The sequence below is a fragment of the Helianthus annuus genome, chromosome 5 (genome assembly GCF_002127325.2).
Source record: "Helianthus annuus cultivar XRQ/B chromosome 5, HanXRQr2.0-SUNRISE, whole genome shotgun sequence".
Taxonomy (NCBI): domain Eukaryota; kingdom Viridiplantae; phylum Streptophyta; class Magnoliopsida; order Asterales; family Asteraceae; genus Helianthus; species Helianthus annuus.
This window is the reverse complement of record NC_035437.2, coordinates 97,467,456-97,494,878: the sequence shown is the minus strand read 5'-3', so window position 1 is coordinate 97,494,878 and position 27,423 is coordinate 97,467,456. Positions and strand designations below refer to the sequence as shown.

The window sequence follows — 27,423 nt, the reverse complement described above, 5'->3', positions numbered from 1 at the left end:
GAAGACGTGGAAAATAGAACCATACCTCATGTTCTAAATTCCATGATGCTTTAAATGACCATAAAATCTGCAAGAAAAATTCTAAAAACTAAAACACCCATCCCTAGAAATAGTTCATCACTGTAATCTAGGTTAGGAAGTAGTTAGTGTTGGTGATGGATGAGCTACGAGAAGCGGTTGAGAGGGCGGAACTGGTGGACGGCCACGCTCACAACATCGTGGCTCTGGATTCTTCACTTCCCTTCCTCTCTTGTTTTTCTGAAGCTTCCGGGAAAGCCTTAGCTCATGTTCCTTCTACCCTTAACTTCAAGGTCAACGCCGAATCTTCTTCCCTTCCTTATTGCTTTCATTTCATATAATAATTAAGGAATATGGGATTTTAATAATCCCAACTATTTGTCGTTGGCCGCCAACAATCTCAACTTCAAAAATAACTACCGGCAATCCCAACCAGTGGCGGACCAGGATTTTTTTCCTAGGGTTGCGGAATTTTTTTAAAGATTTTAAACCCCTAGCTATATAAAAAAAACCGGTTCATAGCGGGTCGGATCGGGTCGGGTCAGGTCATGTAAAACAAGTAAACACAAACAAAGTTTCATAGCGGGTCGAATCAGATCGGGTCCATTTTAATTTTCAAACACTTAAACCTTAGTTCCTAACTTCTTATCACATTAACAATCAATCAGATCGGGTGAGGTCCATTTGAATTTCAAGCCCTAGTAATTGTTATTTACCTACCAACAATCATATAATCAACAAAACCACCCAACTAAATACTAGAACAACTCAAAAATACATAAAAACTTATAAAATTTTAAACCTTTTTAACAAATATATATATCTGTTTCTATTGAAAAAACCCAATAAAACATCAAAACAAATCGAATTACCTATTTAAGTTCAATTTTTGAATTTCATCTTTTCAAACACTATACTAGAATCATATAATTAATAAGAAATTAAGAAACAACAAACCCATACTATAAAGACTAGAACAACCCCAAATAACCTCAAAAACACATAAAAGTTTAAACTTTTTTAACCCATCCTAAAATCCTATTATCTCACGACTCTTGAACAAAATCGCATAACATCAAAATAAAAAAAACAAAACAAAACTTGTACCTGTCAGGGGCGGCCTGAATTAACCAGTTTGCAGCCGGAATTTTGTAGTCGCCGCCGGCCGGAATTATGCTGGTGAGGCAGAGGGAGGGCGGGAGTCGCTGGCAAGTGGCAGCGATTTGGGTTTTTTTTAATTATGTGGACTGATTTTGTTTAACAAAACTAGTAGTTGGGTTGGGCTTGAATGGGTTTTAAGTTATTGGGGTTGATGGATTGAATTTAAGTTTTATTAAAGAGGTTAGTGGGCTAACTTGTTTACATAATTTGATCGGGTTACAATCCGTGTTCACAATTTTTTTTATATCAATTCCTAACATTTTTTTCTAAGGGGTGCGAACGAAAATATCCAAGGGGTGCGGTCGGAATTTTTCAAGGGATGCGGACGAAAATTTCCAAGGGGTGCGGTCGGGATTTTTCGCGAAAAATACCACTAATTTTTTTTTCAAGGGGTGCGGCCGCCCACCCACCCCATAAGGTGAGTCCACCACTGATCCCAACTATTGACATATTGGCCACTAATGGACCCTGACTAATAAAATCCTAACGTCGTTAGTCTCCGGTCGCCGGAAAAGCGTTTTTGTCAAGAAAAAAGTTTCTAAAGGTCCGATCTAAGGTTACAAAGAGGTTTGGGATGAAGACGTTGAGTTTTCTGGCCAAAAAGTTGATTTTTCCGGCGACTTTAATAATTGAGGTTTTTACTAGAAAAAGGTTCCCAAAGGTCCATAATAAGGTTACAAAGAGGTTCAGGACGAAAATGTTGAATTTTCCGGCCAAAAGTGAGTTTTCTGGCCAAAATACATTTTTCCGGCGACCATAGACTAACGGCGTTAGAGTTTTGTTTGTCAGTGTCCATTGGAGGCCAATATGTTAAAAGTTAGGACTGCCAGTGGTTATTTTTAAACTTGGGACTGTTGGCGGCCAACGGCGAACAGTTGGGATTATTAAAATCCAAGAACAGTTGGGATTATTAAAATCCAATATTCCAATAATTAATAATTACTAGTCTTCTTCATCTGCAGAGAAGCCTGAGGGACATTGCTCGTCTCTATGGCTCTGACTTATCTCTTGAAGGAGTCCAACAATATAGACTTGACTCTGGAATTGAAATAATCACAAAAATATGCTTCAAAGCTGCAGGAATCTCTACTGTACTCGTAGACGATGGATTGGTGTTAGATAAGATGCTTGGCACAGATATTTTGCCTTGTGCTGGTAGAATACTTAGGATTGAGCGTCTAGCCGAGGATATTCTTGATCAAGTATTAATTAAACCTTCTTTCACCCATGAAATATCATATTTTTCCTCTTTTCTTTTGCTTATCTATGTTAAACCTTCATCAGGGCATAAAAAATGGGATTCCTTGGACAATGGATACATTTACTGATAGTTTCTTAGCACGATTAAAGTCATATCCTTTTTCGATACCCCAGTTGTAACTTTTTGTTTGTATAAATGTAAGTCCATGTGTAGTGGTTAACACCCCACCCTTGGGCGTTTTGCGCCATGTGGCAGTCAGTCAGCAATGAGGCATTATGGAGCGTTTTCTAAAATGGGTGTCCCGGGGAAGGGGGGGGGGGGATGTCGGGCGTGGTTGGGCATTATCGGGCAAAAAAACGCCCACTTTTTTGACCACTACGCATGGTCTAAAAGCTTGTAAATTCCTTATCCTTATTTTCTGTCACAGCAGATGCCACCAAAGTGGTTGGTCTAAAAACCATAGCTGCGTATCGCAGTGGCCTTGAAATTAACCCAAATGTCACCCAGAAAGAGGCCGCCGAGGGTCTTGCTCAAGTTTTGCTTGGTGAGTTTACCCTGTTGCTACAGTTGCCAGATGTCACCGTGAAAAAGTAGTTATCTTGTCAAGGATGATTACAGAAACTCTATTAGTCTGACTTTTTAACATCTTATTAAGCAGATATTATGCATTAAAAATACATTTTGGGCAACTTTCAACACGTTTCCTTTCAAGCTATGTTTCTTGTTTGACCCGTTTATGAAATTTGTTACCCCAGCTGGAAGTCCTGTACGCATCACAAACAAACACCTTATCGATTATATCATAGTGCGTAGTTTGGAGGTGGCTCTGTGTTTCGACTGGCCCATGCAGATACATACAGGGTAAGACAGATGACAAAAATCAAATGAATTTAGAGTGCTTTAAGTAGGAAATTAAATGAATGGAGTTTGACTACTAGATTTGGAGACAAAGATTTGGATTTGAGGCAGGCTAATCCCCTTCATCTGCGCAATCTTCTTGAAGACCGTAGATTCTTGGACTGCAGAATAGTGCTTTTACATGCATCCTACCCTTTTTCAAGGGAAGCATCGTATTTGGCATCTGTTTATCATCAGGTGTACCTTGATTTTGGTTTGGCAGTTCCAAAGCTGAGTGTTCATGGCATGATATCATCACTCAAACAGCTTTTGGAGCTTGCGCCGCTAAAGAAGGTGATGCGCTGTTTAATGAAGCTCATTGTTTTATGTTTCACTTTGAATTTGACTTACGATGAGTCGAAATGATAAATGTAGGTGATGTTCAGCACTGATGGATGTGCATTTCCGGAAACGTTTTACCTAGGTTTGTGCAACCACAACTATATACGTTGACTGATGGTAAAGTCAACTAACTTCCTTAAGTTGACAGGTGCAAAGAGAGCACGTGACGTTGTTTTCAGTGTTCTACGGGATGCATGCAACGATGGTGATCTTTCGATTGATGAAGCTGTTGAAGCTGTTGCCGACATCTTTGCTGAAAATGCAAAAAAGTTTTACGGGATTGGTACTGCTGTCAGATCTGATACCTTATTAAAGTTGGATAATGATGTGAGAAAGGAGGTTAACTCTACCCAACAAGATGTGGTGCTTGTTCGTGTTTTATGGGTAGATGCTTCGGGACAACACAGATGCCGTGTAAGTAAACAGTAAACGCTTTCCTTTTTTTCTTTATATTTTATTATCTAAAGCGTTGAGTTTGTATACATGGCACTCAGGTTGTCCCTCGAAAACGGTTCGATAGTATTGTGAAGGAGAATGGGTTAGGTCTAACCTGTGCCTCCATGGGCATGAGTTCCGCAATGGATGGTCCGGCTGATGAGACTAATCTCACAGGAACTGGTGAGATCAGACTCATACCAGATTTGTCAACAAGATGCAAAATCCCATGGTAAATACTAATTGTATGTTGCTATCGCGTTACTTATGTTTTATTTGATGAAATATGCTTATGGTGATAGGGAACGGGAACACTACACCCAAACCTACCCAGTAAAACATATTGTGTGTGTTGGAAGGCTATTTAAGCCATGTTCATCAACCGGGGTCCGGGACATCTTTAATATTATTTGTATGTGTGTATGATTGTGATTATTCGGATACGTGTGTGCATTTAAGATTATTAACATTTGGCATGTTAGAATATTTATTAGGGTTAGCTGTCATTATAGGTTAGACCAATTAGCTAAGCCTGTTAGGCTCTTGGATCTTAGTCTATATATATGTGTTACATTGTATTATATAAATCATCTCAAGAAAACATCTCTTTTACCTTTGTTAGAACACACACATATATAGAGAGAGAGAGCAAGAGGATCATGAGAAAACTAAAGAACTGCTGAAAAAACATGTTGCGGACCGCAAGGAAAAGTGCTTGCGGTTCGGTCCGCAAGGGCATTTTTTATTACACATGTGTAATAGTACGTTGTTTTTCCAAAATTTTTATTTTTTTGGATATACTTGTACGAAAAATAAAAATTTTGGAAAAAAAAAAAACGTACTATTACGCCTGTGTAATATATCATGTATTTACACATGTGTAATACATTGTTTTTTGTCTTGCGGTTCGCAACGTGTTTTTTTTTTTTTTAATTCTGGATATATAGAGAAAACCCACTTGAGTTAAGAAAACCTTATGTAACAAACTTTTTTTTTCTAAAAAAATTAGGAAATGTAAGTTGCATGTTTTTGAACGTTTTGAGCCAAAAAAACCAAAAAGCGCCGAGTGGTTTTTTTATAATTCTTTTTTGAAAATTCAGTGTTTTTATATATATATGCTAAAAAAACTAAATTTTCAATTTTTTTAATAAAAAAACCCACTCGGCGCTTTTACAAAATTCTTACATGTTCTAGAGTTAAATATCATAGTTATTAAAGGCGCGAAGCGCACTCTAGGCGCATAGTCTCAAAAAAAGTGCGGGCCCGAGAAAAAAAGTGCGGGCCCGAGAAAAAAAGTGCCTAGGCGATAGGCGCAAAAAAAGTGTGGGCCCGAGAAAAAAAAAGAGCACTTAAATAAAAAAAATTAAAAAGTTCATTAAGGGAATAAAGTACTCAAAACCAAAACAATAATGTTCATACTAGCACTTAAAAAGTCTCTGAAACAAAATACTTAAAACCAAAATGTTCATAGCACTTAAAAAGTCTCAGATAACAAAATATTTAAAACCAAAATGGTCAAACTCGAAAACAAAAGGTTCACTAAAGTAATAATGAGTAAAACTTGAAAGCCAAAAGAACTGAATAATCTTGATAACACGAACTGAATAATCTTGATAAAACGAACTGAATAATCTTGATAACATGAACTGAATAATTTTGATAATTTGAACTGAATAATTTGATAATTCGAACTGAAAAATACTGCAGAAAAAGTGGAAATTACCAATTAAAAAAAAAATAAAAAGCATAAATCATTAATTACGCATGGGAAGAATTAAGCTGCGCTATTATTACCTGGGAACTATATGCGCAGTAAATGCGAATCGCCCAGAAAAAGCGCCTAGGCGCCAAAAGCGCTCGCTTTTGATAACTCTGTTAAATATATATGTAACAAACTTAGTATTCGATATGTTTGCTCCTCCTGTTTGAGGGAAGTGTTTGAATATATATTAGAGCTAGCATCATTAGAGGGTACCTACTATAGCTAAGCCCATAAGGTTTCTTGGATATGTATCTGTATACGTGTGTAACGCTGTATTGTAGAAATCATCTCAATAAAACATATAACCTTCACATGGCCCTAAACATGGTAAATACTTGAAATTGTCCCCTCGCGTTTTAACTATTTTCTATGCCAAACAAGGAAAAATAGCAAAAATCCAAAAATAAAATTGAATTCTGAACTGGCATTTGTGTACAGGGCGATGCAGGAAGAGATGGTTTTGGCATACATGCACTCAAAACCTGGTCAAGTGTGGGATTATTGCCCAAGAGAAACACTAAGGAGACTTTCACAACTTCTCAAACAAGAATTTAACTTGGTAATAATCACATACATTATTCCTTAAATGTAGAAATTTGTATTATGCTTAATTATGTTAAATACATTGTCTTTTATCCAGGAAATGAACGCTGGATTTGAAAATGAATTCTATCTATTAAAGAGTCAGTTAAGGTATTATGAAATTATCTTGATGTAACTGTGTATTCTGAATTCCATTTCTACATGTCATCTTTTACTTGTATTATAAACTACTACTACTACACAGGGATGGTCAAGAAGAATGGGTTTCATTTGACACGTCACGTTACTGTGCCACATCTTCGTTTGATGCTGCTTCACCTATACTACATGAAGTTGTTAATTCACTACACTTCCTTAATATTGATGTAGAACAGGTAATTAGAAAAGTCATGTATATACAAACCGTTATCTTTTGAATTATCAAAATCATTAAGGCATTATGGAAGTTATCAAGAATACAAAAGGAGTTATATGATGTTTGTTTGGTAATGCAGCTACATGCAGAGGCGGGCAATGGTCAGTTTGAAATTGCATTACGTTACACAACGTGTACCAAAGCTGCAGATAACTTGATTTATGCCCGTGAAGTTATTAGATCTGTTGCAAGGAAACATGGGTTGCTCGCTACTTTTATGCCAAAGTAGGTACTGCTATTGCATGATGGAAAACATCGCTTACGCTTTATCTTTCTGAATGCTGCTGTATTTGTTGTCGAATCAGGTATGCATTAGATGACATCGGATCGGGTTCACATGTGCACATAAGTTTGTCCGAAAATGGGGAAAATGTATTTGCAGCTTCTGATAGGTCGTCGTCACGTCATGGAATGTCCAAAATTGGGGAAGAGTTCATGGCTGGTGTTCTACACCATCTTCCATCACTTTTAGCTTTTACAGCACCACTCCCAAACAGGTTTCAATTTTCCCAATTATTTTACACATATATGTATGTATTTATTTTATGAGTTAAATGTCATTTTAATCCTTGTGGTTTGGGCCATTTTGCCAGTTTAGTCCAAATGTTTCATTTTTCGTTGGTGAGTCCAAAAAGGTTTCACCGTTGCCATTTTAGTCCACTAGATTAACTTCATCCATTTTTTCTGTTAACGAGAAGGGCAATTCGGTCATTTTATATGGCTGAATTGTCCTTCTAGAACTTCATCTATTTTTTTCTGTTAATGAGAAGGGCAATTCGGTCATTTTATATGGCCGAATTGTCCGAATTGCCTTTCTCATTAACAGAAAAAATGGATGGAGTTAACCCAGTGGACTAAAATGGCAACGGTGAAACCTTTTTAGACCCATAGGAGAAAAATGAAACCTTTGGACTAAACTGGCAAAATGGCCCAAACCACAGGGACTAAAATGACATTTAACTCTTATTTTATAGTTATGATCGTATACAACCCAATACATGGAGTGGAGCTTACCTTTGCTGGGGTAAAGAAAACAGAGAGGCTCCCATCAGAACTGCATGTCCACCTGGCGTTCCCGACGGAATTGTCAGCAACTTTGAAATCAAAGCATTTGATGGATGTGCAAATCCGCATCTGGCTCTTGCTGCTGTTATTGCTTCCGGAATCGATGGTCTTCGCAGACATCTTTCTCTCTCTGATCCTGTTGGTAAGGCTGAATTCACCTTCCTAAACGAGTTGAATCAAGTACAACCCATGACACCATTCTTGTATGAATCCTAACAGATGAGAATCCTGATATACTACGCGACAAACTCCAAAGATTGCCGGTCTCTCTTGCAGAATCAGTAGAAGCTCTTGCAAAAGACACTGTTTTAGAAGCTTTATTAGGAGAAAAACTGCTGGTTGCGATAAAAGGGGTTCGCAAGGTAACGTAACATCTCATGTCATATCATAGGGGGTTAAGGTTTTATTTCTAGCGGTTGAGTTGTGTGAATGTGTGTGTTTTCTTGTTTTACAGGCGGAAATCAAGTACTACTCTGAGAATAAGGATGCGTACAAGAAACTGATATACCAGTACTAACAAAGCTCATGTTTGGATTCGTACTATCGGTGGATGTTTAACCTCATGTTTGAATTACGTGATTTAATTTATGAGACAATTTTCCATCAACATTGTTTGTTGTAACGTAATGAGATGTTAGATTTTTCTAGGTATCATGGACATAAATTAATATCTATCTATATCTATATCTATTAATAAGGCAACTAATGAATAGGGTTTGTGATGATGGTGTTTGGTGATTGGTTATTTGGTTTCCACGTCTTAGTTTATTTGTTGCTAGAAAGAGAGGAAAGCTTGAAAGGGATCCAAGTTAAGAGGTGCACAAACTGGGTTTTTTTTAATACTTGGGTCGGGTCCGGGTATTGGTAAGAAAATCTATACCCTATGTACCCTGGTTCAGGTAGGGTTTGGGTTTGGGTTTTCAGTACCCAGGTATTAGAATACCCTATTTTCGGGTCTGGGTAGGGTTCAGGTATTGATTGGGTAGGGTTCGGGTATGGTTTGGGTATTGGTCGGGTATGGTTCGGGTTCGGGTATAGATTGGGTTTTTCGATTCATTTTTTTGGCGTAAAACATAGAAATATAATAGAAACCTTTATTTACACGTATACCTTGACATCTGACTAAAAAAGCCTCACATAGGCTCTAAACGTTCAAAAAAAGTTGTACACAATGGGTCCGGGTATTAGGAAAACCCGAGTCCGGGTATTATGAAAACCCGGTTACGGGTATTACGAAAACCCGGGTTCGGGTTTTATGGAAACCCGGGTACACTGAAAACTCGGTACAAACCGGGTATTTCGGGTATTGAACTGAATATGCATACTCGATCCCTACTGTAACATCCCGCCCCGACTAGGGCTGACGTGTCACATATACAGTAATCAGAATCAAACATAATTACATTAATAATAAAAAGAAATTACATTTTACAATAAATCAAAATATCTTTTATTTTTCCTTAAATAAAATCTTTGATCTTGATATGAAAGTCCTGTGAGACTTTTATTCCCTTGAACCCAATTCTAGGTCTTCTCGAATGCCTGTAAGTACCTAACGTACATAAAAGACATATGCACATCTGAGTATAATTGCTCAGTGGGACAACATAAAAAATACAATTCCTAACAATATCTATAAAATATAATATACATATTCAGTAGAGCACATTCAGTAGTTCATGTTCAGTGGTTCACATTCAGTAGCACATTCGGTAGAGCACATTCAGTGGTTCACATATCACATTCAGTGGATCACATTCAGTAATTCACATTCAGTAGTCACCTTTCGGTGATATCAGTAGTTTCCATGTCACCTTGTGGTGATATCAGTAGTTTCAATGTCACCTTGTTGTGATATCAGTAGTTTCAGTGATCACCTTGCGATCTGTTAAAAATAATTTTAAATATCTATATATAATGCCATAACAATAACAATGTTAACCAATATCGAATTTGGAAGTCTCGACTACAAAGTAGTAAAGAGCCCAAATCCGTACACATGATGTTGTTCAGTAGTCCGTACCTCAATTGCGAAAAAAATGCGATAGCCAAAGTGAATTCCTACGCTTGAGTAAACCATAGTAGAACCTATAACATCGGCGTGTCTTGAGTTATATGACCATTTGACGAAGGGGTTAAAAGAATTTTAGACTGTGTATTTGTTACTTTTGATTAAATAAGTTTTCTCAAACATGCTTTGAAAATTCAAAAAGGTAAAAAAAAATAATGATTAGTGACAATAAATCCATACGTCTTATGCTCTAGTAAAAGAAAAATATCGATTATTGTTATTATTATTGTTATTTTTATTGTTATTAGTATTGTTATTAGTATTACTATTACTATTACTACGGTTGAAGACTCCTAGATTAAGTATTTTTTTTAAAAAAAATGTAAGATATCAAAAGTTTATTCAAAATATTTGTTTTGAATAGAAACCTTATAAAAGAGTTAATTACACAAATGGGTCGTGTGGTTTATACCTATTTTCACCTTTGGGTACTAACTTCTTTTTTAAACAGGTTTAGGTTTTATGGTTTCAATTTTGTAACACCTTTAGGTACTAACACCAAAATTAGTTAATTAATGACTAAAATACCCTTGCATTATTTTTAAGTTTATCAATGTAACACATTTGGGTACTAACACCTAATTTTATTTAAGTTTAAATCAATTTTACAAAATCTATTTATTTTTTTATTTTCATCTTTTTATTATATCTCTTAATTAACATAAAATTTATTTATTTTTTTATTTTCATATTTTTATTAAATTTCTTATTTAAAATAAAATCTACTTGTTACACCAGTATTTTTTTAAAATAGATTTTTTAAATAAAATCTACTAGCTATATAGTTTTATGTAAATTAAATTTCTTACTCGTTTTAAATAATGTAAACCTTACTCGTTTTCAATTTTGGATAGATATGATTGATAATAATAAATATCTTTCATGTAAAAAAAATTAACCCTTTTTTTAACTCGTTTTTTTGTTCATTTGCATTTTACTATTTTATGTAAATTAAATATCTTTCTAAAATAGTAAAATGTAAATGAACAAAAAAACGAGTTAAAAAAAGGGTTATTTTTTTCATGTAAGATATTTATTATTATTAATCATATCTATCCAAAATTGAAAACGAGTAAGGTTTACATTATTTAAAACGAGTAAGAAATTTAATTTACATAAAACTATATAGCTAGTAGATTTTATTTAAAAAATCTATTTAAAAAAATATTGGTGTAACAAGTAAATTTTATGTTAAATAAGAAATTTAATAAAAATATGAGAATAAAAAAAATAAATAGATTTTATGTTAATTAAGAGATATAATAAAAATATGAAAATAAAAAAAATAAATAGATTTTAGAGTAAACTGCAATTTTACACCCTGTGGTTAGGGGTGATTGGCACCCTTACCCCCCCCCCCCCCCAAGGAAATAATTGCAATTTTACCCCCCACTGTTTGCTGTTATGTTGCAACCTTACCCCCCGGCCTCAAATTTGTTGACTAATCTGTTGACTATAACTTGAAAGGACTATAATGCCCTTTCATATTACCCCCTGTGTTTTTGTGCACTCTGTGATATTACCCCCTGCCACCACTGCCACTGCCATTCACCACCACAACCACCACTGCCACCTCCAGCCACCACCACAACTTAATATCCCTTTCATATATAACACCACCATTACTTCCATCACCGGAAACCTGCAATTTCGGTCATCTTCTCCAACGACTGCCACCACTGCCACCTCTGCCACCTCCAGCCACCACCACCACCACAACCACCACTGCCACCTCCAGCCAAACCGAAGCTGCTTCATATCACTTTTCTTTTAATAAAATAACAGGACAGAAGCAATTTGCTCTAATTTCTTTTAACCAAACCGGAAACCTGCAGGCGGGTGTTGTTGATTTCTGATTCAATTTGCTCTAATTTCTAATCTCATTTTCATCTTTTTCACTGAATAACAGTATTCTAAATTTCCGATTTCATCTTCAGCTTGTTCTGATTTCTAATTTCACCACTGGATAGCCATATTCTGGATAATGCACTCTGTTCTTCTGATGAGATTGACCTATTGCCGCAGTTTCTGTTATCACAGGTTGCGTCTTCGAGAATGTCGTCAGGTATTAATAATACGATTATTATTACTATTTGTTATTTTTTATGGTAGCCGTGGAATTGGAAGAGAATGAATGAACGAATGATAAAAGAAAAGTGATATGAAGCAGTGATTCAAATATTCACAGGTGTCTTTCTTGTCACCTTCAGTTTTTTACTCTTAAATAACAGCTTTAGTGATTCAAATGTAACTTCTGATGAGATTTTTCAGGCACCCATTTGGAGATATATTGTAAAGATTTGATATGTGAATCCAATTTTGTACCCAGTAAGCCCATGTGAGCTATCTTGATCGTTTTATTGTATAAAGATTGAATCTTTATGTTTCTTGATTGATTATAATTTATACATCCATAAGAAATGTTTGGAACTCAAAGCAAGAGGGATCTATCTCTTGAAATTCAATCCCAAATACCCATCTTGAAACCAAGTATTCATGCCAGAAGGGCAAATATCACTGTGAAATTTCAAGATCTTTATGGGTTTACAGTTGAGGGTAATGTTGATGATGCAAATATATTGAATGAGGTGAGGGAGAAAGTGAGGGAACAGGGTAGGGATTGGTGGGCTTTAGAAGCTAGCAAAGGGGCAAATTGGTATTTACAGATTCATGTTACTTCTGCTATTAAATCTTCCCTAAAGTTTTCGGCTTTAGTGAATGCTAAGGTATTTACAGACTCATGTAACTTCTGTTATTAAATCAGAAATTAGAGCAAATTGCTTCTGTCCTGTTATTTTATTAAAAGAAAAGTGATATGAAGCAGCTTCGGTTTGGCTGGAGGTGGCAGTGGTGGTTGTGGTGGTGGCTGGAGGTGGCAGTGGTGGCAGTCGTTAGAGAAGATGACCGGAGTTGCAGGTTTCCGGTGACGGAAGTAGTGGCGGTGTTATATATGAAAGGGATATTAAGTTGTGGTGGTGGCTGGAGGTGGCAGTGGTCGTTGTGGTGGTGAATGGCGGTGGCAGTGGTGGCAGGGGGTAATATCACATAGTGCACAAAAACACAGAGGGTAATATGAAAGGGCATCATGGTCATTTCAAGTTATAGTCAACAGATTAATCAACAAATTTGAGGCCGGGGGGGGGGGTAAGGTTGCAACATAACAGCAAACAATGGGGGGGGTAAAATTGCAATCATTTTCTTAGTGGGGTAAGGGTGCCAATCACCCCTAACCACAGGGTGTAAAATTGCAGTTTACTCTAGACTTTATGTTAATTAAGAGATATAATAAAAAGATAAAAATAAAAAAAAATAAATAGATTTTGTAAAATTAATTTAAAGTTAAATAAAATTAGGTGTTAGTACCCAAATGTGTTACATTGATAAACTTAAAAATAATGCAAGGGTATTTTAGTCATTAATTAACTAATTTTGGTGTTAGTACCCAAAGGTGTTACAAAATTGAAACCATAAAACCTAAACCTGTTAAAAAAAAAGTTAGTATCTAAAGGCGAAAACAGGTATAAAGAACAGGACCCATTTGTGTAATTAACTCCCTTATAAAATGAGGAAATATAAGTGGTCAATACAAAAAAATAAAAAAAAATATGAGCTTAACTGTCCTGACATAATACACAGGATCCAACCTTGACTAAACAAATATTTATTTGGTTACAGTAATATAACATAAGAATTTAATCAAATATGGTTTTAGCTAAAAAACCCCATCATACACCGTGTCGTCTTCCTCCGAATTCGAACCCAAGAACCAACCCAAAAATGCATTTGAAAACAAAACGGAATGGTTTGGCGAGTTTGGGACTCGAATCCCTGATCCGTATAGCATACCAACCAGTTGGATTGACTTGTCTTAAGAGAACATAATTTATTTGAACAATTCTTTCAGATCATCTTCATCATAAATTCTAACTCAAGAAAACCCCACTTTTCATTCTTAAATTTCAAGTTTAATGCTTACAGTTGAAGACTCAAAGATCAGTAGCTTCGAGTCAAGTGGAAAGCAGAGTCTCAGAACTTGGATTGTAACCTGTAAAGATCATAACGACAAAGCACACTGTTAGCCTCGACACACGGAGGGGAGCCTCTCTGTGACCAAGTTCGGGCGTGAGAATAAGTATGGGAAGTACAAGGAGAAGTCAGTGAGAGAGTTAGAGATAGTAGAGAGAGAAAGTACTGATTACCCGTTTATGAAGACTTAAGTATGGTATTTATACTTGGGGGTATGCAGACGTGGAAGGGGGAGTTATGACCGAACCAGTCACTATCAAGAGGTTATGGTTGTGGGCCCTTAGTTAGTTAGGAAAGATCCTTTAGGCTGGACGTCCTTCGTAAGCCAGAGCGTGTTGTTCGATCCTTGTTATGTGACGTTCGGTTCGTTGAGTTATACGTTACCTCATCAAGTCCCCCTAGTTCGTGGCGTTTGTTAGTAATGTTACGAACTAATCATGGAGTCTCATCGGGTTATATTTGGGCGGGATTTGTTTGCTTTTTCGAATTTCAAATTCGCTTTGGCGGTTTTGTAATCTAAATGACCGCTCCATCATTTTAATTTTCCCTTTGCTGTGACGTTCTGAGTACGTCAGGTTGGCGACGTGCCACTCTCTTATTGGTCAAAATGAGGCGGTGATAGGTTGTCACTTCTTTCACCGTCTATATAAAGGGGGAAAATAAAAAGTTTTTCACTTTTCACTTCTCATCTTCCTCCTAATTTCCAACTCAACTTCTTTAACCTTTTACCTTCGAGCTTATGTCGTTACATCAGGTTCATAATTTTCTCTTCTTGTTATTATATCGAACAAGAGTAATCTTACTGCCGGTTTTAATGTTTTGACCCAATCGGGATTAAACTGGCTTGTTGAAAAATAGCATGTCCCTTCGTCTCTTAACCAGTTCTTCCGGAGAAGGATACTCCTGTTTATCCTTTCAAGCCTGGAAAGATATTAGTTTATACTATGGTTTTTGCCTATTGTAACTATAGACTCCCTTTTACCCATTTTTTGATAGACGTTCTTATGTTTCACCAACTGCATTTGTCTCAGATGAATCCATTTGGCTTAGCCAAGGTGAATCATTTTGAGTTATCGTGCCGTGCTCTTGGCTCGGACCCGGATTTGGATGTGTTTCGGGCCTTTTCTAAACTGAACCGAACCAAAGATTGGTATACTTTTGAGGTTAGGAACAAGAATGCTATGTGCTTTTCCTGGATTATGACAAGTATGAAAGACTAGAAAGATCATTTCTTCTTGGTGGATGACCGGTGTATTCCTGCGGAGATGACGTGGAGGTTAAGGAGGTCGACTCCCGGACCCCTTCCGAAGGGTTTTGTATACGATAAAGTTCTATATGTCTCGTTGATTAAAGAAGCCGGTCGGATTCAGAAGCTTCCGGAACACATCCTGGTCATGGGAAAGATAAGCACAATTTGGCCCGAACCTGACTATTTTCCAACGATCTGTTGCAACGGAGCGGGTTAGTATAGCTCGTGATAGGGTGTCTATTTTTGTTGTAGTCTATACTCTTCCCTGCCCCCTTTTTTTAAGAAAGGAAACTAATCGTAGCTTTATTGTTTTATTTATGGTGCAACTATGGGTTTAAAGGATGCTCTTCGGTTGAAGTCTTTTGAGGCACCTGAATTCGAGATTCGGGCTACCAAAACTAAATAGGGGAAGCGTATCTCGACGTGGTGAATGAAAATTTGTATCAGATTCGTGACCCGATTGCTTCTGAGGGTCAAGGAGGTTCAGGCTCGGTTCCGCGGAGCAGATAGTTAATGTTTCTCATATTAGGAGTGCATTGGCGGTGGCTGATGACAAGGGGAAAGCTTCAAAGTCGGGTGATGCTCGAGGATTTCAGGAGGGTGGTTCTGCTGGGAAGGTGATTCTCTACGGAAGCGAACACCTATCTCTTGAAGATGAAGGTCCGGTGGATGAAGGGACTGAAGTGATATTGCAGCCGAAGGAGACCCTGAAACGCTGCCGCAAGCAGGCGTCCAAGTCCGATTCAAATCCGCAGCAGCCTAAAAGGCCTAATTCTGTGTCTATTTCTCATCAAGTGGTTAATGTGAAAGACGATCCGGACAAACTCCAGCTTTTTCGGCCTCTAGAGCTTTACTAGATAATTTGGCAGCTCATCTGATGGAGGGGAAAACTCCTCGAGATCAGTTGTACGTTGCTACGAGCCCTTTATCGTTCGGTGATGCCAATACAGGATTGGTTACCGGGGGAGATGTGGATATGTTATGTCCTCTGTCACCGAAAGAAGTCGGTCCTTCTCCTCCGGGTAAGATACCTACGGGCGTTGATTCGTCAAATATTTCTCGTCCTAGCCCGCGACAAACGGAGGGTGGGGATAGTGCCTCATCATCCCCGTTATGGTATGAGACTGAAGCGGTGCTTGTGTGTTGGGAGTTAGGTGTTTCAGATAATGCAATAGATGTGGATTTGGCCGAAGCCTTGGAAAAGTATGTACCTGACTGGTCTATGACGAACAAAGACAGGATTGCGGATGCTTTATCGGCGAAGATGTCTTTGTTCCATATAGGTACTCCTACTAAGCACTTTCACTATAGGAAGATGAGCGGGCTTGAGCTCGGAAATGCTTTAATGCTTAATCAGGCTCAGTCAAACTCCCTGGTGGTGGAGACATACAAGAGGTGGGTTGAATCCGAATCTAGTTGCAGGAGGTTTGAGAGGGAAGTGGCTGTGTTGAAGAAGCAGGAGGGGATGGGCACCAAAGTTAAGCAAGAAATTGCCTTGCTTCATGCCAGCGTGGGTCGTTTGAAGGAACAAGTTCTGGAAATGAAGGAAATCGGCAAGGCTTCTCAAGCTTCGCTGCAGCTGCGTATGACGCGAGGGACAAAGCTGCGCAGGACTTGGAAGTTGCAAATTTAAATCTTCAAGAGACCCAGTCGAAGCTGGTCGAGGTCGAAGAGAAGTGGAAGACGGAGCACCATGAGATGCAGATGGCATATGATAAGTTGTTGGCCGACCACGTTCGACTCAAGAATGGTAGGCTTCTTTCCTTTTTTTTTTAGAATCACAGGTGTTCCTTTGTTTCCTAATTTGAATTACATTTTCTTTTAGAGAAAGAAGGGGTGGAGAGGTCGAGGAACAGGATCTTGGAGGCTCACCAAGAGGTGCTAGCTCGGATGACGGAGCTGATGAACCATATATTTTAAACATGTTGCAGGTTGATGATATTGAGGATGATGAAATCTAGTAGGGATACTTTAGATACCCATTTTAAAATACTAGATTAGGTTGCTGTATTTGATGTACCTCGTTGAACAATGTTGTATTTTATTTCTTGTATTGTTGTTGTATCTTTGAAACAATGTTGTATTTTACTTCTTATGTTGTAATATGACAATTTGTTATCAATGAATGAAATCAATTTTGTATTATATATTGTTGCAATAGTGTTATGAAGTCTTGAGCAATCTCGTTCATCTTACTCCGATGTTTCTGCCATCGGTTAGGGTGTGACAACCTTCTTGTTGATCTCCGGGAAGGAGTAGCAATCCTTCGGGGATACCTTGTTGATATCCTTATAATCGACGCACATGCGCCAGTCGCCATTGGATTTCTGGACCATAACTGGGTTTGCAACCCATGTCTAGTATCAGACTTCTCGAAAGATCCATGCTTGAAGAAGATCGTTCACTTGTTCATTCATGGCGTGAGTCTTTTCTTAACCTAGGCTGCGCTTCTTTTAGACTACCGGCTCTACTGAGGGAGAATAGTTCAATCGATGTTCAGCGATGTCGCACGAGACTACGACCATATCGGAAGGGGTCCAGGCAAAAATATACATGTTCTTGAAGAGGAGCTGCTTCAGGTGTGCACGAATGTTTTAAGAGATTGTCGGGCCTAGCGTGATCGTCTACTCTTGGATATTTTCGGTTGAGCACCCAATGCTCTGATTCTGTGCGCAGAGTGGTCTTCCCGGTCATCACTGGGTGTGCGTCTTCTGCTATCATGATTTCCATCTTGGCATAAATGATCGCTACCCAATCTCAGTAGGGAAACTAATATCGGAGTGGGGCGTGGAGGTGATAATACTGAAATCACCCTGCGAGTCTCGCCCAAAAAGAATATCGTGTCTTGAGTTAGCCGGTATGACCATAACAGTGACCTCTTCAGTGCTTCCCATTGGTGAGCGTTACGTCAAACGCGATCTGGCCCAGTGGAAAACGGCTTCGTTACAAAAACCTATGAGCGGGTAATTGACCGACTCAAGGCATACTTAATCCTCCGCATCGAACTAATTAAACACATTGCTCGTAGATGATATCCGTTGTGCTCCCTGGGTCAATGAAGACATAATCGGTTCTATAGTGGTCGATAAAGCCGGTGATGATGACGGGAAGTTTATCGGGTGGCCTGTCGCGCACCTCCGCGAAAACCACCTGTTGCTCTCGCCACCTGTCTTGTTGTTGGCGTTTGTTTAAATTTCTCTTGTTGTGCCTTGGCCCACCTTGGATCATGTGGGTCTCTGGCTGCTTTAGCTTCTTATTGCTCTGTCCTTCGTCGTTGCGCAAGATTTGTCTTATTTCTTTGCGAACATTCTGGTCCAGGTGTATAAGCTTCCTACTATTCAGCGCTTTCTTAATTTTCAAGTGCAGGCTAATGCAATCGTCGATCTTGTGCCGCGAGTCCTTGGAACTCACAATAAAGGTTGGGGTCTTGACCTTTATTGTTGCGCATCTGTAGGGGTGGTTTAAACTAATGGTTCTCCGTGCTTAGAATTTCGTGCGGAGTTTTCGTGAGTGGAGTCCATTGTTTTTCCTTATTTTCTTGCTTGATGTTTTTCTTGTAATTTATTCGGTTGATCGTTGTCGCGTATCATCGTTTGAGATATATTTCTCATCTTCATAACCGCCGGGAATTCTTCTTAGGTGTGTTCCTATCCTTCTTTCCTTGGCAGTTATTGTCTTGATTATTATTGTTGTAATGGTGACTTTTACTGCGAATTAGGTTCCGTTCGGTTTGTGCCCAAACTTTGGCTTCCGACATTACTTTGTCACACTCTTTTGGCATGCTATCCTTTCTAGAGATGGTTCGGATGAGATCGTCACAGTGCACCGCGTTGTTGAAGTGCGCGCGCAGCAGGTGTTCGCTTACGTTGCTAATCTCGAGGCACTCTTAGTTGTATCTGGTAATGACGTCTTCAATCGTCTCATTCTCTCTGCGCCATATGTTCATGAAATCTGTGATATCATTGACATGACGTCTTTGTTGGCTTAAATGTTGTAAAAATTTTGTTTGTAAGTCAGTAAATGACTTGATCTTACCAGTTGGCAAGCTATCGAACCATGTGCGCGCAACGCCTATTAGATTTTAGACAAAAAGATGGCACCACATCGGGTGTGTCCAACAACCGACCACACATGCGCTGGTGAACAGGCAGATGTGGTCGTTTGGGTCTGATGAACCACTGAACTTTCAAACATTTGGTGGGAGTTTCACCTTTTCGATTCCTCTACGACTATAGCTGGTCGACAGACTAGGTTGTAGTCGTGCTCAGTTGCTGGGTTGTACACTGCACACGTGCATAGCTTGTGTGAACAATGGTTAGCTTGTATTCTATGAAAAACACTCGACCAGTCTCCCTGTTTGTACGTCGGGTCAGAATCTCCCGAGTACGAGTGTAACACCCCGTGTTCGAAAGTCAAAGTCAAAGTCAAGATTGAAGTCAAAGGAAGAAAAGATTGCTAATTGCAATCTGTCACTCCTTGCTCTAATCCTGTTTTGACTTCTTTGACTTATAATTAGTCTATTTTATTGTGTACGTTAGTTGTATTATGTGGAGTACCTGTTGATAATCGGAGTTTATTTGCTATTTATCGATGTTTATCGCTTATCGCAATCACGCTCGCAACTCGAATTACGCATTTTGGTTATTGTTATACGCGTGTGTGCCTTTTATGTGTTACTTGTGCATGTTTATTTATGTTATGTTGTGGTAATCTGTTGGACCGTTCTATGACCCGAAAAGTCAGTCAAGGTAGTTCATCTTCACGTACGAAGGCGGAATCAACGTAAATGAAGTTACAACAGCTTATCCTTTCAATTCCTTATCTTTCTATTGCTTTCTGATGAAAATTTGGCAGAGTTTCAGCACCGTAGCCCACACATACACGTCTGACAACTATGAACCACTCTGGCCTATATATAGAGTTTCTGGGTCGCTCCTATGACATGCCTAATGAGCGATCCAGACCACTTGCACTATAAGCGAACCAGGCAACTGACAAATAAGCGGTCCACATATAAACATTGACACATAAGCGATCCTAAGCCTATTTTACACAACATTTACATTTTGACCCCTTGTTGACCAATATTGACTTCAGACTTTTTGTAGACGCAGTCAACAGACATTCCGTGTATCAACAGACTTCCCCTTGGATGTTGACGTAGTCTTTTAGCATCTTCAGATCCGTAGTCTTTAGTCTTTGTCTTTTCACCAACTCTGACTATCTTCACAAGCATTCTTCACAGGTTTCAGCATCACCTTGCTCTAACTTCAACTTCCCAATAGCTGTTGATCCAGACTCCCCCTTTCACAGACTCCCCCTCTCAGTATGCTGGAATCTTGAGATATCTGGTTAGACTTTGACAATTTGCCTCCGTTGCGAAATAAAGTCTCCAAACCTGTTACTCAACCAATAACATTACAATCTATCTTTTCAGTTAATAAACACTAACTCAAACAGTTTTAGAAATCCACTCAAGATTTCAAGTTCAAGTTAATGACCCTGAATACTTGATTAATCTACCAAGTTCAATTTAATGACCCTGGTTGACCTGTTGACGAAACAAACTGATTTAGTAAAACAATTTTCCAATTTTCTTTCTGAAAATAACAAGTATCAACTTAATGAACTTGTTTGTGACTTTGAAAACAAACATATTTCCAACAATGTAAGCTCTCCTCATTATTCAGCTCAGAATCTCCTGCATCTGCTTCATCTTTCTAGAATCCGACAATCAACTTTCCACTCTAGTTTGTCTAAAATAAAGCAGAAATAAAATCTTTTTGGATTTTAAAATGATCTGAACTAAGAAATGAAATAACATGAAACTTAAATTGCAGAAAATAAACTATTTACAGGTTTATTTTTGGCGAGCGTGTCAGGGAATCATATCAGCTTTTCAGACAGATTACAAGTACCGTTAAGCTACATTACATACTCAGACTTAAACAATTCACCTCGATTGTCGATATACTGATCCATCTTAAATTCTCATACAAACTTCAATCTATTCAGGATACCGTTTAAGTGTTTTAAGAACTTAGATCAATTCATGTGTCCCACCTCTTGAATATACTCCCGTATCCAGAATCCCAATATTCAGTCTTACAGGCAAGAATACTACAATGATGTCTGTACATAAATTAGGGGTTAAATGCGAGAACTGAGGGATCTCAGGTCAGAACTTCCGTTCAGCAGAGAGATATCAGTTTCGACTTAGCAGTGTGTCCCCTTTAGAGGATCTTTTCAGCTACAACAACTAATTATCAATTTTATTGTCTAATCAGCTGAGGGCTTCATGCTATATTTCAAGCATTTTGGATAAAGTATTAGCCAAGGACTAGGTCAGAACCACCGTTCAGCAGAAGTCCCGGAATAATACCCCAGACATCATAGAGTATAACCACCTAGTATATCAGAGTACGAGACCTTTCAAACGAGATTTCAGGGGTTACCTATATATCCAAGTAGTGTTCCCCACGAATTTCACAAGTTTGAAATTTTAGGTTTATATCCCGAATAAATCTACTAAATGTACGAAAACCTATCGACACATCGTTAGTGAGACTGTTTAACTCATTTTGTGTTTCCAAATCTTTAGCATACTGTAATTGTCTAGCTGATGTACTATCATTTTCCCTATATACACAAGCTTTTTTTCAATTTTATCATGTTTTTGTATTTTTGCATTTTTTACTGTTTTTGTATTTTTCTTGAAAATAAACTATGTACAACTACAACTATCTATCTCCCCCTAAATACCAAAGCACGTAAAAAACCGACAAACCATCGCAGATTGTTTCTCATCTTCATCCGCAACAGTACTCTCATCAACGCTCATAACACCATCTGACATCGAAAGCAATTTCATACCATTAAGTTTTAACAAATATTGAAACCGATTTTTATCAAAAGCTTTGGTATGCAAATCAGCTTTTTGTTCGTCAGTGTGGATTTTCTCAATTCGTATCAACTTTTTCTCAAAGCAATCGCGAATAAAGTGATGACGAATCTCGATATGTTTAGTTTTAGCGTGATGTACTGGATTTTTAGTTATATTAATTGCGGCCTCATTATCAACAAACAGAGGTGTGTTAAGAAACTGCAAACCGTAGTCGCGCATCTGTTGCTGTATCCACAGGATCTGGGAGCAGCAACTGCTAGCAGAAACATACTCCGCTTCACATGTAGATAGCGCCACAGATGTTTGTTTCTTACACTGCCAAGTAACCAATCTCGGACCAAAGAACTGGCATCCTGCAGTTGTTGATTTCGCGTTGATTTTGCAGCATCCGAAATCTGAATCGGAAAACCCTTCGAGTGTAAAATCGCCTTTGCGAGGATACCACAACCCCAATGTAGGTGTGCCTTTCAAGTATCGTAAAATCCTCTTGACAATGATCATATGCGATGCTCTCGAGTTAGATTGATATCTTGCTGCGAGGCACGTTGGGTACATGATGTCAGGACGTGAAGCAGTTAGATACATCAAAGAACCTATCATGGATCGATAAAGTGTCTCATCAACCCTGTCTCCGGTGAGATCTGGGTGAATCCCATGATTAGTCGTAAGTGGGGTAGCAGCTGGAGTAGAACTTGACATTCCAAATTTCTCCAGAGTATCATGCACATACTTCGTTTGATGAATGAAAATTCCCTCAGGAAGTTGTTCAACTTGTAATCCCAGAAAGAATTTCATCTCCCCCATTGATGACATTTCGAATTTCTGCTTCATCACCTGTTCGAAATCTTTGCATAATTTCTCATTTGTTGACCCAAAAATTATATCGTCCACATAAATTTGTACTATCAGAAGATGACCATCAACGACTTTAGTGAAGAGAGTGGCATCCACTTTTCCGCGTATGAACTGGTTAGCGAGTAGGTGTTGAGACAAAGTCTCGTACCAGGCTCTCGGCGCCTGATGTAAACCATACAACGCTTTGTCCAGCAGATAAACTATGTTCTTGTGGATTGGGTCAGTAAAGCCCGGCGGCTGACCAACATAAACCTCCTCTTTGACCTTCCCATAAAGAAACGCTGATTTAACATCTAACTGAAATACTTTGAAATTCTTCCAAGACGCAAATGCTAGGAAAATTCTGATAGCCTCTAGTCGTGCGACAGGAGCATAGACTTCGGTGAAATCAATCCCCTCCTGTTGACTAAAGCCCTGAACAACGAGTCGAGCTTTGTTCCTTACAACCACTCCTCTATCGTCCCTCTTACATTTAAAAACCCATTTTGTATTGATTTTTCGTTGACCCTCCGGCAAATCCACTAACTTCCAAACACCTAGCTTCTCAAACTGACCTAACTCTTCTTGCATTGCTATGACCCAAGAGTCTTCAGTAAGCGCCTCTTTGTAAGTTCTCGGTTCGACCTGCGAAATAAAACAACTTAATGAAAATTCAGTTTGTAAAGGTGCTACTGTAGTATAAAAACATGTTAAGCCCTGGTCAATTTGACGTTTCGTCCGAACGCCCGATTGCAATTCTCCTATTATCAACTCCTCTGGATGATAAGAAAGAGTTCGCGGCATCACTTCGCTTGGAACTTCTACATTTCCCTCTAGATTAGTTACATTCTGCTCTGCATCTTGTTCACCAACTTGATTTGTTTAACTTGACAACTGGATCTGCTCCCCCTCAAGGTCTGAATCACCATGGTCAAAAACTGGCATATTTTCAGCTTCTTGATCATCATTCACCTCCGACTGATTACCAGGAGCAATTTCATCATTATATTCACCAGCATTGCTAGGACCTGCTTCATCATCATTTGAAGTCTCCCGAGGTCTTCTAGAATACTCCGCTGGGAACCTGAGCGTCGATTCATACTCTCGCAATATATCCAGCTCATCAAAGAAATCTTCCTCTTCCTCTGATTCTTCTCTCATGTCAAACGATTCCCAAAGTTCGTCATAATGATAACGCCATGAATCACCAGGATTCTGAGGCGGCATAGTGTACCCCTGACATTCAACATTCGCTGCTTCAATAATACGCTTTTCACTTGGAACAAAGACACGCCGTGTAGGACCTGAATATCCAACAAATATTCCCTCAAAGTTCTTTGAACCAAACTTGCCATTAGGCTCTATCACCGTACAGGGTGACCCAAACGGTTCTAGATACTTCAAATTCGGCTTGCGTTTATTGATTAGCTCAAAACATGTCTTGTTGAACTTCTTCACAGTAAGAACTCTGTTGAGAGTATAGCATGCAGCAGAAACAGCTTCAGCCCAGAAATTTATTGGTAACTTAGAGTCTGCAAGCATCGTTCTGGCTGTCTCGATTAGCGTCCGGTTTTTGCGTTCTGCAACTCCATTCTGCTGCGGAGTGTACGGAGCACTAAACTCATGCAATATACCTTTTTCATCACAGTATTCCTCCATCTTACTGTTTTTGAACTCAGTACCATTGTCACTCCGAATTCTACAAATTGGTCTCTGGTACAGATTCTTAATTTTCTTAAACAATACCATCAAACTATCAAAAGTTTCGTCTTTCGATTTCAAAAACATAACCCACGAAAATCTGGAGTAGTCATCAGTCACGACCAAACAGTAGGAATCTCCTGTTATACTCTTGACGTTCACTGGTCCAAACAAATCCATGTGAAGACGTTCCAATGGTCTTGAGACTGAATTCACTTGCTTTGTAGGGTGTGACTTTTTCTTCTGCTTGCCTTTGACACAACTTATGCACTCCCCTTTCAGATGAAAACCTTTAATATTCACTCCAGTGACCAAGTCGTTATGCACTAAGTGATTCATTTTCCTTAGGTGAATATGCCCCATCTTTCGGTGCCATAACCTTGACTCTTTCTCCGTTGCTCTGGATACAAAACAATGAGCCTGACCCGTGGTTGTAGTAGCAACGCTCGTGTCCAACACGTACAGATCATTGACCCTTGGTGCCCTCATGATGATCCACTCTTCAGGTATCACAAATCCCGGTTTCAAGATCAAACATTCTTTGTCGGTGAAATGAGTAGTATACTGTCACAGATCTGGGAGATACTCAGCAGATTGTTCTCCAGCTCCGCGATATAGTTAACTCTTTCAAACGTTATAATGCCATTTGAAAATGTTCCTTCACCTATGATCCTTCCTCCTTGATTACCCGCAAAACCCACATAACCACCATTTATGCTATTCACATCATACAGCAATGCGGTCTTCCCTGTCATATGCCTTGACGCTCCACTATCCATTATCCACCTGGATACAAGTTTTGGAAGATCCTGCACATAACAAATCATCATTTAAACAACTTCAAGAAAGATGCCGATTCATGCTTCGTGATCCAGGAAGCTCCGGCAATTCAAACTGTTTAGTCAAACATTGAGTCTACCCAGGCCTCATCAGCCTTAGGTGTAACCGTGACTTTAGCAATTTGAATTTTGAAATTCTTAGACTTAAGAGGTGGAAATTGTGCATCATAATCAACCGTAATTGATTCTTCAGTCTTTTTCACCTCAGAAGTTGAAACTTTCTTCTCAACTTTAGGTTCAATTTTAGGTTTCCACACCTGTTGAGCTACTGCAACCCTCTTATAAAATTTATCATTTTGATTTACCAACCTCTTTACGGGTTCAGTTTTTACTTTCAAGTTGTCAATTTGAACATTTTTCTTCCCTACAACTTTCTTCTCAACATACATTGGTGTTTTACCCTTCACATCAACTTTCTTTTGTTGAACCTTCACAGCTTCAGTCTTAGGCTTCACATATGTACACTTTCATGCAATATGACCAACCTGTTCACATATAAAACAAGTACGAGTATCAGCTACCCGACTCGTGCCTTCAGACTGAGCCTGTGAAGCTCTCTTCTCAAAAAGTTCTTTGTTTGATTTTGTAAAAATTTCCTTTTCTTCATCAGCAAGTGAACTTGAACTGTTCACAAACTTTTTCTTTTCAACAAACCTCTTGTTTGAAACATTTCTTTTCTGATATGGTTTACCCCCTTGATAACCATCCGACCAATTGTTTCTATTGTTATTGTAAAAACGTGGTGGATAAACAATTTTCTTGTTGTAAACCCTCTCTTTCTTTCGACTCATATCGTTCACTGCTGACAACTCGACTTCGACCAGTTTGAAAACATTTGTCAATTTGTTCAAATTAACATTCTCTAATGGAAACTCAGAATCCGAGAACAACTTATCCGATCCCGACATCTTGTACATGACAAGATCAGATTCATCATGTAAGTTGTTTTTGGACTTTTGCTTCGGAATGTATTTATCTAGAAAACACCCATCCTCCTCAGAAGTGTCACAATCCGGTTTAAGAACTTTGTCTACCACACTTTTCACCACATCACTTTGGACACCCTCGTCATTGGAAGACGTGAACGTGACATCAATGTTTTCAGGAAGTGTAACATCACTTTCTTCCTCAAGTCCAACCAACCCAGATTCCTTTTTAGTGTAATTGTGCAAAATCGGCGGTGGAACTTTGTGAAACCCTACACCGGTACCATCTGAAAACACATCCTCTCCAGCTTTGTTTTTTCCTATAGGTTTAGGAACAATATTCTGCAACACAAAGCTTGCAGAGTTATAACTGTTAAGTTTCAACTGAATTCGCTCATTCTCTATTTCAGCTTCTTGAACTTTGAGTTTCAATTTAGCGATCTCATCCAGTTGTTTATTAATTGATTCTTCTTTTATTCTCACCACAGCTCGCAAATGTTCATTTTCTTTAAAAATTTTACCATTTCGTTCATCACTTTCTTTAACTGTGGTTTTGAGCTTTTCAAATTTTTCAGAAATTTTGCGGTTTTCAAGAATTAATTTTTCATTTTCAGTTTTAACCTTTTCATGATCAATTTTATCTTTTTCCATTTGAGAAGTTAACTCTTTGATTCGTTCAGTTGAAGCTCTCACAGTTTTGTCACGACCCAGTATTTGATCCTCAACACTGCTGACCTTGGCTGTCAGGTTTTTAATTTTTTCATTGTTGAGGTACGTGACAGTACTACAGAAATTGCATTCTTTTGTGCAATTTTTGCAGTCAATGTTTCCATCAATCTTCTTACCTGACGCATTAGCTGACACATTCTGACTGACCTGATCCTTAGACTCAGAAACAGAATTAGGATCTACCTCAAGTGCTTTTGCAGCTAGCACTTTGTCAGCCATCTTTCCCAGATTTTCAGCTGTCAACTCTTGCGTAACATCGATCAAACCCGTATCAATCTTCTTCACTTCATCAATCTCTTCTTTTT

The 27,423-nt window shown here is 38.5% G+C and overlaps 1 protein-coding gene across 3 annotated transcripts; it reads left to right on the top strand.

Annotated features, from left to right (window-relative positions):
- The first annotated feature begins 47 nt into the window (after window positions 1-47).
- LOC110940842 (protein fluG) lies at window positions 48-8,541 on the top strand. 3 transcript variants are annotated; one of them, XR_004892956.1, is made up of 18 exons: window positions 48-311; window positions 1,451-1,597; window positions 2,142-2,381; window positions 2,464-2,531; window positions 2,806-2,924; window positions 3,136-3,241; window positions 3,319-3,571; window positions 3,653-3,701; window positions 3,768-4,033; window positions 4,114-4,286; window positions 6,255-6,375; window positions 6,457-6,509; window positions 6,604-6,733; window positions 6,854-7,003; window positions 7,080-7,271; window positions 7,749-7,981; window positions 8,059-8,201; window positions 8,294-8,541. XR_004892956.1 is itself a non-coding variant. In XM_035990201.1 (18 exons), exons 1-18 carry the CDS (start codon window positions 156-158, stop codon window positions 8,354-8,356), a joined length of 2,658 nt encoding a protein of 885 aa, XP_035846094.1. In that variant the 5' UTR covers window positions 52-155; the 3' UTR covers window positions 8,357-8,541. The 3 variants fall into 3 exon arrangements, 2 of the variants coding, with proteins under 2 accessions (XP_035846094.1, XP_022038109.1); XM_035990201.1 differs by having other exon boundaries at window positions 52-311; window positions 6,854-6,999; XM_022182417.2 differs by lacking the exon at window positions 1,451-1,597 and having other exon boundaries at window positions 54-311; window positions 6,854-6,999.
- Window positions 8,542-27,423: the final 18,882 nt, after the last annotated feature.